Source organism: Ichthyophthirius multifiliis (assembly GCF_000220395.1).
Source record: "Ichthyophthirius multifiliis unplaced genomic scaffold scaff_1120509249686, whole genome shotgun sequence".
NCBI classification, from domain to species: domain Eukaryota; phylum Ciliophora; class Oligohymenophorea; order Hymenostomatida; genus Ichthyophthirius; species Ichthyophthirius multifiliis.
Genome location: NW_004087459.1, coordinates 43,419 through 59,974, shown reverse-complemented (window position 1 = coordinate 59,974; position 16,556 = coordinate 43,419). Strand labels below are relative to the sequence as shown.

General features: G+C 16.1%; 3 protein-coding genes across 3 annotated transcripts, besides 24 other annotated features; all 3 read right to left on the bottom strand. All coding sequences in view use genetic code 6, as the record gives it.

The window, feature by feature from the left end:
• Nucleotides 1-258: 258 nt before the first annotated feature.
• Nucleotides 259-408: a microsatellite.
• Nucleotides 260-302: a microsatellite.
• A 72-nt stretch (nt 409-480) lies between the features above and the next one.
• Nucleotides 481-523: a microsatellite.
• A 5-nt stretch (nt 524-528) lies between these two features.
• Nucleotides 529-637: a microsatellite.
• Nucleotides 582-628: a microsatellite.
• Nucleotides 638-655: 18 nt separating the features above from the next.
• Nucleotides 656-744: a microsatellite.
• Nucleotides 657-745: a microsatellite.
• Nucleotides 746-776: 31 nt separating this feature from the next.
• Nucleotides 777-833: a microsatellite.
• Nucleotides 778-829: a microsatellite.
• A 145-nt stretch (nt 834-978) lies between the features above and the next one.
• Nucleotides 979-1,038: a microsatellite.
• A 2,293-nt stretch (nt 1,039-3,331) lies between these two features.
• Nucleotides 3,332-3,372: a microsatellite.
• Nucleotides 3,373-3,420: 48 nt separating this feature from the next.
• On the bottom strand, nt 3,421-4,720 carry IMG5_023430 (hypothetical protein). Its single transcript, XM_004039375.1, has one exon. The coding sequence runs from the start codon at nt 4,073-4,075 to the stop codon at nt 3,653-3,655; it is 423 nt and encodes a 140-aa protein (XP_004039423.1). The 5' UTR covers nt 4,076-4,720; the 3' UTR covers nt 3,421-3,652.
• Nucleotides 4,721-5,022: 302 nt separating this feature from the next.
• Nucleotides 5,023-5,053: a microsatellite.
• Nucleotides 5,054-5,374: 321 nt separating this feature from the next.
• Nucleotides 5,375-5,412: a microsatellite.
• Nucleotides 5,413-7,101: 1,689 nt separating this feature from the next.
• Nucleotides 7,102-7,224: a microsatellite.
• Nucleotides 7,103-7,321: a microsatellite.
• Nucleotides 7,130-7,337: a microsatellite.
• Nucleotides 7,133-7,307: a microsatellite.
• Nucleotides 7,310-7,395: a microsatellite.
• Nucleotides 7,311-7,395: a microsatellite.
• A 278-nt stretch (nt 7,396-7,673) lies between these two features.
• IMG5_023420 (hypothetical protein) lies at nt 7,674-12,065 on the bottom strand (the record flags this gene model as incomplete). Its single annotated transcript, XM_004039374.1, has 6 exons — nt 7,674-9,218; nt 9,278-9,445; nt 9,531-9,796; nt 9,892-10,696; nt 10,753-11,383; nt 11,446-12,065. 6 exons carry the CDS (start codon nt 12,063-12,065, stop codon nt 7,674-7,676), a joined length of 4,035 nt encoding a protein of 1,344 aa, XP_004039422.1.
• Nucleotides 7,980-8,044: a microsatellite.
• Nucleotides 9,458-9,495: a microsatellite.
• Nucleotides 9,460-9,495: a microsatellite.
• Nucleotides 9,817-9,849: a microsatellite.
• Nucleotides 12,066-14,509: 2,444 nt separating the features above from the next.
• On the bottom strand, nt 14,510-14,976 carry IMG5_023410 (hypothetical protein; the record flags this gene model as incomplete). Its single annotated transcript, XM_004039373.1, has 2 exons — nt 14,816-14,976; nt 14,510-14,752 (listed from the first exon to the last, which is right to left on the bottom strand). Coding segments are annotated over exons 1-2 (322 nt in total), but the record flags the coding sequence as incomplete, so codon positions are not given.
• Nucleotides 14,977-15,134: 158 nt separating this feature from the next.
• Nucleotides 15,135-15,161: a microsatellite.
• Nucleotides 15,162-16,556: the final 1,395 nt, after the last annotated feature.

Genomic DNA, 16,556 nt, shown 5'->3' with positions numbered 1-16,556 from the left:
ATTAATATTAATATAATTATTGTCATATTATAAAAAAAAACTAATTTTTAATTTTTTTATAAAAAAATAAAAGTTAAACATATTGGTAAACTTTTAATTAATTTATTCATTTAAAAAAAAGAAAAATTAAAAATTATAAATATATATGTTATTTACAATTCAAAAAAAAAGTTTAAAAATAAAAAATTAAATAATGATAAAATAAAATAAAAATATTTTATATAATATAATAAAGAAATATTAAATTTTTTTTACAATTAAAATAATATATTAAATAAAAATATATATATATAAAAAAAATACAATACAATATACAAAAAAAAATTAAATATATCTAAAATACATAATTAAATAAATATATTATAAATTTAAAAGAAAAAAAAAAAATACTAAAAAAAAATTTAATATGAGATTATAAAAAATAATAAATATAATTAACAATAGAAAAATATTATTTATATTTTTAAGAGATAAAAAAATAAAAAAAATATATAAAAAAAAAAAAATAAAAAAAAAAATAATATCTTTTATAAATATATGAAAGTATATATTTTAAATAAAAATTAAATGTATAAATTAAAATATATAAATAATTATATATATATATATATATATATATATTTATATAAAAATATATTTATTACTTATATAATTTTTTTTTATATTTTTATATTCTTTATATTAATTTTTACATATTATTATATTATTATATTTTGTATATTATTTTTATATTTTTTATTATTTAAAATGTTAACTATTATAATTTATAAAAATATTTTTTTTATTTTTTTATTTTTTAATTTTTGTTTTTTATATGTTTTTTTTTTATTTTAATATTTATATATATATATTTATTTATAATTTTAAATTGCATATTTTATTTTTCTATTTATAATTAAATATATATTTTACAATTTTTTTCTTTCCTATATAATTTTTGTTTTTAAATATTAAATTTCACTCAAAAAAAATTTTTTAATTTATTTATTATAATATTTAATTTATATATATATATTACATATATATATATTTTAATTTTAAAAACATATATACAAACTAAATTTTTTTTTTTATATTTCAATTAGGACCATAATCATTGTTAATACAGTATTTTGTATTGCATTTACATTTTCCTCCCATAAAGTTAGGAATATTTTCTATTGGAATCTTTTAAATTATAAATAATCTTAAAAAAATAATAAAAATTATTATTTATATACTTTTTAACTCATAAAGTTCAAATAATTTTCACCAAGTATTTATATTTTCTCATTTAAGAACTTAGGAATTAATTTGTTTATTTCAGAAAAATTAATGTCTTTAATATAAGATTAATTAAGTATATATATTTAATTGAGTATTTCAGGATAATTATTTAAGCCAATTTATTAAATAATATTAAATACATTTAATATATCTTTTAATTTTGCTTTGCATTTTTTAAAATCTATTATTAAAACGATTTAATCAATTCTCTTTTTCTTAAGTGCTGTACATAATTGAAATACATTTACAATTAATCTTTCTAAATAATAAATTATGTATTTAATTAGTCTTTCCTTATCTATAATTTATAAAATATAATCATTAGTAAAAGATTTAACTCTCCATATAAATATCGGCCTCCCTTAAAAATCTATAAAATGAAAACCATGAGGACTTAACTTTTTAAGCATTTATTATTCATTGAAAATGTCTTCAAATATATATGAGATTTTATTTTTTTAATACCACTATATATGTTAACTTAACATTTATTTAGAAGTGTTTAGATTATATTATTAGCTTTTTAAAAATCTAAACAAATACCAATCATTAAAAAAAGTATTATTTTTAATTTATTAGTAATATTTTTTAAATTCATTAAATTTTTTTAAATTTTTTTAAGGTATTTCTTTTCTATAATATTTTATTATGTAATATAATAGAAAAAATATAAATTTTACTCAATATCTAAGTAATCCCATTACATAAGTATTCTATATTCTTCTTCTTATTTTTTTTGATATTCTATTAATGCTTATTCTGCTTCAGTTATAAATTATTCAATATCAATATTATCATTTTATGAAATTATTAAAGTTTTCTAATTTAATAAATGTATAGTAAACTAAGGTTCTGTATTTTTTAAAAGTTCTTTATATTCTTCCTTATGTATTTAGTTATTAAAATCTAATAATTATTATCTTTGTAAATGATTATTTATTTAAAAGGGAGTATGAAATTCTTAATCATCTTCTTATATATTTTAAATTATATTTGCTTTTACTAAAATCTAAAGCTTTTTTTCTTTACTTATAGGATATTTATCATATTAATTTTTTAATTATTTTCCTTTCTACATTTAATAGCGAGATATGCAACAACCCATTTTATTAAATTATTTAATAATATTATAAAAAATTATTGAATAAATTATTATTTTTTGTAAAAAAAAAAATGGAAATTAATTAATACATATTATTAGAAAAAAAATAATAATAATACTAGCTGTACAAACAATAAAAAGGAAATAATATTTTTTTAAAATAAATAATAACTATATAAAATAGAAAAAAAAAATATATATATATATAATTTAAAAATGCGTTTAATTAATATATATATATAAATTAATTTAATTTGTTTCAAAATTTACTTCTTTATTTAATTTAAAAAATCCTATTGTAAATTACTTTTTAATATAAAATAAAATTTATATTTAATTTAATTTAATTGGCGAAAAAAATAAATTATACTTAATATAACTAATATATAATATTTAAATAATACATATTAACTAATACTATAAAAAAATGATAAAAAATCAAATGGATTTAAATTATTATAAATACAATTATTTTATTTATATTTGAAATTATATTTATATGTCAAACATATTTAATGTTTTTTATAATAAGTTATGTTTAAATCGTATATATATATAATAAAAAAAAATTACTTTTAAAAACAATAATTCTAAAGAAAAATAAAAAATTATCAATCATATATTATTATTTTTTTTAATATAAAAAATTATTTTAAAAATAAAATAAATGCAAAAATCATATTCTTTTGATTGCTGTTTAGGGTCTCTTATATTTCTTTTAGATTACTATATCTTCTTCATTATTATCTTCCTCATTTTAATTTTATGTATATTTACCAAATTAGTATTACTATTATTCAAGGACCATCCACGTTTATTATTAATTATTGTTATGTATTTTGTTAGCAGAATCATTAACAGACTAATTTAATGAGCCTTAATTAATTAATTCATTATTATTATTAGTTTAAATATGTGTGATTGTTTCTTTTTGTTAAAAAGTCTTATTGGCAGTTGCTGGTCTATTTATTTTTATAATATTTTTATTTTTTTGCATAATATTTAAATCTAAAGGAGTTCTATTTTAACTATTAATCGAAATACTATTATTAATAACTTAATTGTTGTCTTAATAATAATTATTATTTTAAGACTCTAATTCAATTTAGTTTTACTATGCCTCTATTGCTTACTAAGCTTTATTTTGAAGATTATACATGTTTTCCTATTCTGTAGCTACTGAGAGTTTCATTCCGGTAATTTTCATTTATTATTGTTCAGTTTTCTATAAAAATTTTTCCTAATTCTTAATTTACTTCAACTTTTCTAAATTTTCCTATTCCTTCAATATTTCTAAATGATCGAAATTCCTTGTGATTCTTTCTTTTATTACTTAAACAGGTCCATAAGTTAAAAGAGCATGCTAAGGTGTTTATCTTAAATATGCAGTTTATGGTCTAGGAATAATTGATTTTTCAACAAACATAGGAACGGAAGTACTTTTTAATAAAGATTGATTGGCTGCACTATGAATTCTTTTGAATTTTTTCTTCTTTGGTAACATTGGATAAATTCCTTTACTTTGTTAACTGTTATTATCATTATTATTAAATAATTTTACGCTTTAATATTACTAATTATGAGAAATATTATTAGAATTACTAATTTCTTATAATTAATTTTCGCCAATAATTAATTCTTCTTCTTTTTTAATGTTTTCTTGGTCTTAAAATTCATGTTTTTTTAAAACTTAATCTTCATGTTCATCTTCCTCCTTTATTTCTTGTACAAAAGATGACTTTTATTTGGCACTCAATAGTCTTTATATATTCTAATAATTCTGTCCCATATTTTCTATAGAAGTTCTTATATTATCTTATTAATCAATCGGTTCTCCCCAATATTTAACTTAAGCGCGTTCTTTTGTATGGAAAAACTTAGCACAATTACCTAAAATTTCTAAATCTACATCATTTAGGTCGCTATTACTTTAAAGTGAAGAATCATTTCTTAACATAGTTATTTAGTCTCTTGAATTATTTTTTTTAATTACATTATTTTTTTTTTCCATTGTAGAAGACTTAGGATGTTATATTTAGTTTGAATTTTTTTATTAATAAGATTTTTAATTTTAAACTTAATTTGATTATTAGACCTATTTATTAAATAAATAGTCTATAGCTCCAGAATTAGCAATCAAATAGAAATCCATTTCATTAAAGTTTGATTTAAAATCATCTAATTATCTTATCTTTAAATCAAGTTATTCCTTTTGTTTTTTAATTTTAAAAAGAGCTGAATGAATTGATAAAGTGTTCAATTTTCTAGCTGGCTTTATAACAAACTTAGCTTCTTTTGCAATTTTCTAACCTTCAATTAATTTCATATATAACTCTGCTGAATTCATTTATTATATACCATTCTAGTATGCATTTACACTGGTTAAAGGTTTCTATTTATTTGAAATATTTTTCACAAATGCAGATTAAATCTTTGCTGTGTTAGGACGATCATATATATTTCGACGTTTTGTAGAGCTCATTTCCTAATCCATATTATCTATATATAAATTAGCCTCATTAGGAAATTCATGTTTAATTATTATTGGACATGATGAACCAAGAATGTTTCGGCTTTTAAATGGCATTGCTGATTAGGGACGTTGAGAATATTAATTATATTATTATTATTATTACTATTATTTTTATAAAAACATTTTTTTTTTATTTTTTATTTTATTTTTTTGAATATTAGTGTTTGTTTTTGTATTTTAAATTTTATTTGCACTTTTTTTTTTGTTTAGTTATTTTTTATAAAAGTTTTTTAATTTTTTTGTTTTTTTGTATTTTTTATTTATTTATTTTTAAAAAACTAAAAAAGTTAAAGATATATAAATAGTTAATTTTTTTTTTTTTTAATTATTATAATTTATTTATACAAATATATATGTAAGTTTCTTTTTTTTAAAAAAATAATTATTATAAATAAATATTATTTTAATAAATTCTAATTATAAATTTAATAAAAATTTATTTTTTCTAATTTAGGTTTTTTATTATCTTTAACTATTTGTTTTAAAATTATATTTGTTTTAAAATTATATTATTTTTATTGATTATTAAAGATTGGTAATATATATTCTAAATAACTAAAAATATATATAAAGAAAATCTTTATTTATTTATATATAATTTTTTTTTTTTTTAAAAAAAAAAAAAAATACTTTAAAATCATATATTCATTAATTTTAATCTGTGTTAATAATTTATATTTATGAGTTTAAATTTTCTATTTTTAAGTTTAAAGCACTTTTATTAGACTCAATTATGATTTCTTTTTATTTTTATAATTATTTGTATTTTCTAATGAAGTCTTAATTTAAAATTATTTTTTTCTCGTTTTCTTTATCAAAATTAAGATCTTATATTTATTTAATAAAATTTTCTTATTTATTTGTCTCTTTATTGAAAATACTTAATTTTAATAAATTAATTAATTAAATTTTAAATATTTTTTCGATTACCTATTTATTTATTAGTTTAAATTATTTAATTAAAACTAATAAGTTTTAGCTATTTAAGGTTATATTTCAAATTATTTATTCAAAAATTAATTAAACTAAGTTATATCTTCATTTAAGTTTTGGTTTTCCTCATCATTATATTATATATTTAAATCTTCTTCAATATTTTTGACTAAAAATATAGCATCTTCATGTTATAGTGTTTCGTTTTAAGCTGGAAAATCTACAGAAAATAAATTACAGCTAACATTTATTAGATTTTCCTTTTTTTTTTTCTTATATATATAATATGTTAATACCATATTATAAATGCATTCTTAAAATAATTATTAATGAAATTCTTCTCTTTAACTTGATTTTGTTTTATAAAATTTTCTAGCTAATTTAGCTAATTCATAAATTAATTTTAAACAAGGTTCAAGACCACTCTTTCCTTCAATAACTTTATGAAATTAAATGTTTTTACTAAATTTAGATTCGAATAATAATCCAATTTAAGTTAATAATTATTTTATTCCTTTTTTATTATTTAAATAAGATAAATAAACTTATTATTTTGTACTTTTTATTCTATATTCATGTATATTAGTTTCCTTTATATCTATTTAATCAAAAAAGTCTTTATTTAATCTTTTTATATTTTTAAATAATTTGTAATGATATTTTCTATTATATAGGATTTTTTATTTATTTAATACTTTATTAATAAATATTCTAATAGATCTAATCTTTGTTCGGTTGGTTTTATATAATTCATTAAATGTTAAGATAAAATTTCCTGTTTTTTTTTGTTTAAAATAAATAAATAAAATGATAACTTATTCTTTTTCATCATCAATAGTTTTTTATGGGTCCATTAATTTCGGCAAATTATATTCTTCATTAATTTTTGATGGATAAAAGTTTAATTATTATAATAAATTATAAAGTTTTTTTAATCTTTTTATTTATTACTCCATATATAGTTATTATAAAAAACAAAAAAATTTAAAAAATAAATAAATGTTATCTTTTTATATAAAAAATTTATTTATAATTTATGCATTTTTTTTTTAATAAAAAAAAATATATTAAAATTATATTTTAAGCAAAATCACATAAATAAGAGTAATTTTAATTTTTTTTAAATAAAAACAAAAAATATTTAAAAATTAATTATAGCTTATAGCATTATTCTATTTTTTTGTTATAAAAAATTAATATAATAAAAATTATAATTTTTAAACTTTTTATGTAATTTAATTTTTGTTTTTTCATTCATTTAAGCCTCTTTCTTTTTTTATTTCCTTTTCTATTTCTATTTCTTATTCTTATTCTTATTCTTATTCTTATTCTTATTTTTATTTTTATTTTTATTTTTATTTTTATTTTTATTTTTATTTTTATTTTTATTCTTATTCTTATTCTTATTCTTATTCTTATTCTTATTCTTATTCTTATTCTTATTCTTATTCTTATTCTAATTTTTTTTCTTATCTTTCTATTTCTTAATCTATTTATTATTCTGTTTCTTAATATAATTATTATTCTGTTTATTAATTTATTTATTATTCTGTTTCTTAATATTTTACTTTTTTAAAAAAATTTAATTATTTTTGATTGTTTTTGAATTATATTTATTACAATCAGTAAGTTAAACTTGCATTTTTTAAGTTTTAAAAATCGGCATTTTTTATAAGTAAATTTGTTTACTTAATTAATCATTCGAATTACTTTAATAAAGCTCTTTTTGGATAGATTAAATATTTTTGTTCATCGAAAATTATAGAATTTTTTATGAAGGAATATCTCTAAAAGCAGAAATTTGAGTTATGCCCTTAGATTTTTCAATATATTTTAATTTCAAACTATTAAAAATATCAAGGCTATTACTTTAATTATCTTTTTATTAATCAAATAAAAAATAATATAAAAAAATTTACATTGTTTTAATTCATTTTTATTAGTATTAAATCCATCTATTTTATCAAAAGTTTTTTTATTAGTAGTACTTTGTTTTTATATCTTTTAAACAGGAATCTTCTATTTATAATTAAAATGTGCTATATTAATATTAATTTTTATGAGTATAAAATTTAATAAAATATAAAATTACAATAAATAAGCAAATAAATATTTAGTTTTTCTTCTTTAGTAAAACCTTTTTATTATATATATATATATATATATATATATATATATATATATATATATATATATATATATATATATATGAATTAATAAATAAATACTTCTAATTAGTTAAATTCCACTACATATTTTATTTTTAACATTTCTAATTTTTTAATTTATTTCTTTTTATTTTTTTTCAGGATCGTATTTTATTTTAAAAAACTTTCTTATTTTTCTATGAAGTATTAGGTTTATAAAAATTTATTTTAACTATAAAATATAAACATATGCTATTTTTTTAGTTATGAAACACATAAATGCAATATTTATAGCAATAATTAGAATAAGAGAAGAATATTTAAAATACTTAAATTCATTTTTATAAATAAAAACACCAAAAAAGCATGTAACAAAACACGTAGAAGTCAAAAAAATATCAATTAGGTTATTATCTGGATTTAGATAAGGTTTTTTCTAATTAATAAGAATCAGATATATAAGTAAAATCATTAAAATGAGGAAACCTTTAATAATTTAATATTAAGAATAGAAATTAATTGCAAAAATAATGAGCATTCTTTACATCATTTTAACAAATTCCCAATAATAAGTACTTTATTTATATTCTCTTAATAAATATCCATATTTAAATATGACTTTATAATCTTTTAACTTAAACCTATTTTAGTAAAGAATTATTAAAAAAAGAAGAGGAATCATAATTAAGAAAATAAATAATGTTGGAAGTACCAAAACAATTGCATAATAATCAAATTTTTCATCACATTCATATGACATATTTCCTATTAAATAAAATTTATCTGCGATTTTTCTACAACTTAATAGTTATATCATCATTGAGGCTAAATCAGTTTAAATGTAAAAGAATATAAATAATCCTGCTGTTATCAAAATATAGTGTGAAAATACTATTTTCTTATATAAATAATATATTCTAATTAGAATATAAAATGACAATAAATATGCAAATGGTAGTACACATGAAAATATATATAAGAAATAATGAATTGGTATTTAAAAATTTAGATTTATTAAAGCACATTATAAACTATTTAAAGCATTTCTAATTGGCTAAGCTGCAAGAATTTATATTGTTAATAATCCATGGGGTATTTGTATATCGAAATCTGCTAAAGAAGTAATTATTTAAAAATAATGTGAAAAAAACTTTAAATATGTAGTTGTTTTTGAATCAATATTATCTTTTTTCTTATTTAAATAAGTTCCATTTTCAAGGAATTATTTTAGAATATACTTTTTAATTTTTTTAATAAGAAAATAAATAATAATTAATAAAATATTAATATAAATACTTTTTCTTATCTTGCAAATATATCGTCTTTAATAGCTATAAAAATAGAAGCTTATATTACAAAATAGCTAATTACTAACCAATAAAAATTTCCTTTAATATTTTTGCAATTTGTACATGAAAAATTTTAGGCCTTTCCAAATCTTTGAGGCCAATATATACCCTCAATCTTAAGAAGAAGAAAAAAAAAACAAAAAAAACAAAAAAAAAACAAAAAAATTCGTATTAAATTAAATTATATTTTATTTTATTACATCACATTCCTCACATAATGCACCTATATGTCCTTCATAGCAAAGATTATTCCCTGTGAATAAACCTCCTATACAATTTGTCTCTAACTAAAAACATTTTTCAATTAAATTTGATGTTTCTCTTACTCTCCAATATCCAGGTAATATATATAATTAATTTCCTCCTAAGCATTCGGCACCATCTGGACATTTTTTACATTCATTATTATCTCCTAATGAATAAGTAGTTTTTTCACACTTTGAGCATTCAATTATTTAATAATTTTCTTTTTTTGTTTTGTTTTATTATAAAAAAATAAATATAATAAAATTAAATATATACATTAGTTAATTATTTATTCAGATTTTTTCTAAATTTCACCTAATTAACATTCTCTAATATTAATTTAAATTTTAAATATATATTTATTTTCAATAATTTAATAATCTTAAATTTATTTTATTTATTCTACATGTAATAATAAATTTAAAACTGATCCTGGAATTCCAATAAGTTTATTTTTTTAAACAATAAAGATATATTTATCTGTATCATAAATAAAATTATGAGATCCTTATATTTAATACTCTTCTATTTTATCCTGATTTGGATCGATTTCTAAATAGCTTTTTTTAATTACAATATCTTCAAAGTCTAACAATTTAATATTTTCTCCAAATTAATCTTAAAGTTAAAATTATAATTATCCAATAAAATCTCCACTTTTAAAATCTTAAATTATTGCAAATGTTTCATTTTTAACAATTATTTAAGGACTAGTATTTATTAAATTAATTTTACTGGGAAACGAATACTGATTCTATCCAAATAATGAAGCTTTATTTTATATATTATACAAATTTTTTGTTTTAGGGATTATTCCAGTATAAGTATAAGAACCACCTATTTTAGCTTGACATTCTTAAAAGGTTGAATTTTATATTAAAATTTCATTTTATATAGAAGGAAGGAATTCTTAATATAAGTATATTGCTCCTGCTTTTTCATCTGCTTTTAATTATTTAAAAATACTTTTATTTATATTTATTTTATATTATCTATCTATATCAATTTCAACTGAGATCGCACCTCCATTTTTTTTTGACTAACCTCCAATAAATTAGCAATTAATAATATTAGTATTATCTAAAGGATTATTTATGTATATTGAACCACCATTAATTGCCTTTTTTAAAAAATAATAATAATAATAATAATATTTTCTATATTAAATATATTTACGATTATTTATTCAAAAATACTATCGAATATATCTGAAGGAGATTCATATAAGCTAAATATACCACCAAGGCAATTAAAGCAATTAACTTATTTAATTTTTAATTCCTATGCGAATAATGTACTTTATTATAAATAAATCATTCCGTTTTAGATATTGTCTAAATCAAATTTTAATTCATTATTTTAGTTTATTTATTCTATGAATATTTATTGCATTTTTATTTTAGATTTTAAAGCTTATATTATTTTTTAATTTAATAATAATTAATTATTTGATATTTTTATATTATTTAAGCTTATTTCTGAAAATGTATCTGTAAGTAATATATTATATGAAATGTCTTTTATTAAGTTACTAGTTTTATAAAATAAATAACTTATTTATAAATTTTAAATTAAAATTTTAGTTTGTTCAGTTTTTATTTGACTACAAGGAAATAAATCTTAATATTGATTTTCAAAATATTTATGAATAAGTAAATTAGATTAAGATCCTTAAATTTTAATATCCGCAATAAAAATATTAGTATTTATTAATTCTAATAAACTACATTAATAATTAGAAAATATATTTTCAAATAAAATATCTTAAAAAATTAAAATATCATAATTTTATTTATTCTAATTATTACTTTTTTTTTAAAAAAAAAAAAACAAAATTTTTTTTTTTTTTTTTTTATTACAAAAAAATACCTAAATTATATTAAATTTTCATTATTTTTTGTTAAATAAATATTTCTAAATTCAGTTTTTATTATTTCTAATTTACCTTAAAGTAATTATACATCAATAAATATTGCCCCAGATTTTAAAGAAAATCCATTACTAAAGAATGAATTTGAAATTAAACAATAAATCTTATTTGAAAAAGTCTATAATTAAATAAAAGAAGCTTCATTAGCATAAGAATCAGTAAAAGATGTGTTTAAAATTTATATATTTTATGTAACAGCATTAATAAATCCCCCTATTATTCTAATATTTTTGTAATTTAATTATTAATTCTGATTTTAATTAACCAAAGGAAAAGAACTATTTCTAAAAATATTATTCTCACAAATAATCGAATCAGAAAAAATCTTTAAATTATTATAAATACCTGTCGAATAATTATTAAAAAATTAACTATTTTTAATAGAAGTTTTTCCTTGTATATTTTTAATCCAAAACGCATTTGTAGAAGGTGAAATACTATTAGAAGTTGCTTTCAAATATCCATCTTAAAATAATGTTTCATCAATAAAAATTTCCGCAGCGTTTTCATTAATTATCTATACTGGATTGCAAGAATAAAATGGTTAGGTTGATTCCATAAAATTTGATTTAAAAATAACTTTTTCTATTATTATTATAATCCTTGATAAATATACATTATTTATTATTATTAAAGATTAATTTATTAATATTTATTTATTATTTCGATTTAATATATTTTAAAATTTCTAATTTCATTTAAAAAAAATAATGAAGGAGTTATTTTTTGATCTAATTTAATTTCATCGTTTTTTATTTGAACATTTTACATTTCAAATTTATTTGAATTATAAGAATTTAATATGCCTAAATTTTAAGTATTTAATAATTTAAATTAAAATATTTAAATTTCAGCTACATTAAAAATACTAATTAAATAAATATAATTAATTTCTAATTCTTTTGAATCATATAAAATTTAATTATTTTTAAAATAAAAATCGTATATTTATAATTAATACTCTGGTTTTTAAAATGAAGGAAACTTCATAGAAAGAAAAAATGTTTATGAATTTGTAATTATATTATTATTTTCAAATATTATCGTTTCAAAATAGAATTCTTAAATTAAATCAGGGGTTGTTTCTTTACTGTTAAATAATAAAACATTAACGAATTCGTTATTTTTAAATACTCCATGTTTTACATTTATAGATGTAAAAGTAAAAAATCCTTAAATTTCATTAATTTAATAAATTTTATTATTCAAAAGTTATATTTCTTCTAAAATTAATTATGATTCACCATTTAATATTTCAAAAAACTAACAATTTTCAAATACGTTTCCTATTAATTAAAGATTTATTATTTCAATCTTTTTTTTATTTTTTAAAAAAAGGAAAAATAAAAAATATACTTTATTTTTTAATATTTTTTTTTTTTTAAAAAAAATTATTGAAAAAAATGGATTATTTCATTTTATTTAAAAAAAAAATTAAAAAAAACTATACTAAAAAGTAATTTATATTAATATAATTTTATTATACAATCGGAGAGTTTATAACTGAAATCATAGTTTAATCAAAAAAATGGTTTTAATAAATCAATTATTAAATTTTAATCTAAGATGCTTCTACATGTATTTTCCCGCAGAAAATATTAGAACTTTTATCATAATTTTCTTGATAAATATTAATTAAATTTATCTATTATATATTATTAAATTTAAATCCACAATACTAAGATTATCTTATTTGATCATTAATTTAAAATTAAAATTTAATACCATTAAATTCTAAAAATTTTAAATTTTAAAACTAAACAATATTTTAATATAAAAATAAAGCCTATTAATCACTTTAGTAAGAATTGAAAGTAATTAAAACTTTACTTAGATAACTATTTTAGAAAAGCGAGTTTTATATTTAGAGTTGGAATGAAGAAGTATTTATATATATAATACATTTAATATCTTCGATAAATATAAAATTAAGTGATAAATAGTTCAATATTAATTAAAATTCAATCAACTATCTATGAGTTGCATAAGGGTTTTATTAACTTCCATTTCCATAAAAATATATATCTTTATTAATATCGGGAAATTTGTCTTCATAATAATCTTTATTTATATCAAAATAAAAATTCTATTCACATTATTTACAATTATTAAGATCTAATAAACATTCCTTTATATTAATACGTCTGCTAGTAACAGTAGTCCCTTAAAAAATATCCTTATTATATTTATCATAATTTAAAGTTGTTATATCAACACTATACAATTCCTCAATTCTTAAAACTAAATAGTTACCATACTTTGCATTTGTATTAAAAATACGTATCTAACGATCATTTTAGCCATTAAAGCCTACAAATCCACTCACATCATCAACAAAACTTGTATACATCCAAGTATTATGATTTTCATAGATAATAAACTCAAAAGTTATTAAATTGAATGCTATTATGTGTTGTTAAACATTACAATCCATTACAATAATATTTTACTTTTCTAAAATTTACATTTAAAACATGTCTTGGCAATCAACTAAAAATATATATATATTTTTTTTTACTAATATAAAATAATTTATATATTGGTTTAAAATACTTTTTCCATAATATATAAGTTTAAAATCTGGAATAGACCATTTATGAAATTAACCTCTTAAATCAAAACATATCAGATATTTATCTTTAATATGAACTTTACACCTATAAGGTTCATCACTATATCCTTAAGGATATTTTTCTTTTAGAGAAAGTTCATATACTTAATAGGATGATTATGTTAAAGAGATTTTCATGCATTCATACTTATGATATTTATATTATTCTTATATTTTTTATATATCTTTGTCATATAGTATATAATAAGGATTTATTAAAAAACATACGAAATATTCTTATTCAAATATAAATGATTCTACTATTTCTTTTCTGACTTAAGATGGATGATTTAATGAATAATATATTTCCTTTTTTTAATTTTTCTTTTTGTTTATATATTTTAAAATTATTAAATTTACTTTATTTGTATTTATATTGAAATAATAAAAACCATGAGGATAATAAGAAACCATTTTTGCCTCAATCCTTGAAATTATTACAAAGGAGCTTTCATCTCCATAAAACTAGCTGAATCCTCTAGGTAAATTAGTAACATATTTATCAAAAAACTTACGTTTTATTAAATTAAAGTTATAATCTTTAAATATTAATCCTTTAGCCTCATTATCTATTGATAAAAGTAATTTTTAATCATGAATAACATATGAAGGAAGTGTTTCAAAACTTAAATGTTCTATATATAACATTAATAAAAAGTATATATAAATAAAATAATTAATGATTAATATTTAAATACAACTAATTTATTTAATTTCAGTTTTTTCATTAAATATATCAATCATAGTAAAAACTTAATTTTTATAAGCAAAATACATTTAAAATGTTCCCTCAATTAAAACAAATACTTTATAAGTTATATTATGAGTCAGAAAATGTGTAATAGAGCATTCTTTATTTTCTTTGTTTATAACTAATTTATATATATGTAATTTATTTGATACTGAATTTTGTTAATTGTCAATAAATTCACTAAAATATATATAAATTTCATCATTTTTTTTAATTTTATTTGCATTTCTTAAACTGGAGGTTTTTTCTCCAACTAAAAAAATTAATTTTTTTTTTTTTTTTTTTTTTTTTTTACCTGTTAATTCAAAAATTAGTCTTTCAATATTTTAATTTTAAGGATCTTCGAAATTCCATGCTCTAATTATATTTGCACTAAAAGTAAATACGAAATCTGTATTATCTATTCTTAAAAAACCATATATTTTTTACTAATATTAGTTATTTTTAGGAACTTTATTTATTTTTGGATTTATTAAATCATTTATTATTTATATTTATTACCTGTTTCAATCTAAAATAAATAAATGTTTTAAATATCAAATACTTCGATTTTGCTCTTTTTTAAAAGTATAATCAAATTCTATTCGCTTTATAAAATTATATACTAAGAATCACTCATATATTCTTCAATTATATCTTTCCAGTTATCTAATTAATATTTAATTTTAGAATATTTTATATATTTAATAAAAAAAAATACAAGCATAAAAATATTTAATAGATTATCCTGTCCTTATGTTTACTAGAGCAGTTTGAAAAGTAATCGCAGTAAGGAGTATAAGCTCTTAACCTTAAATCTATTATATTCTAAAAAAATTCTTAATGTTCATACGAATTTATTAACTTAAAACTACAAGGATCTAAAATATATAACATTTTATTTGTCAAAGCAACTAAAGATTCTATATCAAAGTTATATTACATATCAAGATAACTACTTTGTACTTTATAATTATTTTTATTTAGTATTATGTATTAATTTTATTATTAGTTAAAAAAAAAAATATGGTCTACATATTGTATGAAATTAATAAGATTCTTTTTGAATATTAAAATAAATTAAAGTAGTTGATCCCGACTTTTTATCTTAAGAACGAATAAGTAATAAATTCGACATACTAATATAAATAAATTAAATAATTTCTTAATCTTCATTTAAATCTATTATTGTTAAAATAAAAAAAATGTTATTTAAAAATATATTATTTAATTTAACTTAGTTTAACATTAATTGTAGGACATTATATAGAAAATGTTTTCATTATATAGATTATTACTAAAAGTAATATTTACAAAAAAAAAAAATCATTTATTTTGAATAATAAAATAAAATACAATTAATTATTAAATAATAATAAAATATAATCATAAAAATTTAATTTGAATATTATTTTAATAAAAAAATCTAATTAATTATTTCTTATAAATATTATACAATAAAAATAAATTTATTTATAAAAGAATAAAAATTAAATTAAAAAATTTCATATATATATTATATAAAATTAAAAAAAAAAAAAAAAAAAAAACTAATTTAAGATTTTATTTAGTTTTTCAAATGAATTTTACGAAAATATACAATTTTTACTATTAAAAAAAAATTAATTTGTTTAAAAACTATTTTGGTCATAATTTATTTTAATTTATCCTCTTATCTATTGTTATTGGTGTTATTATATGAATGAAAT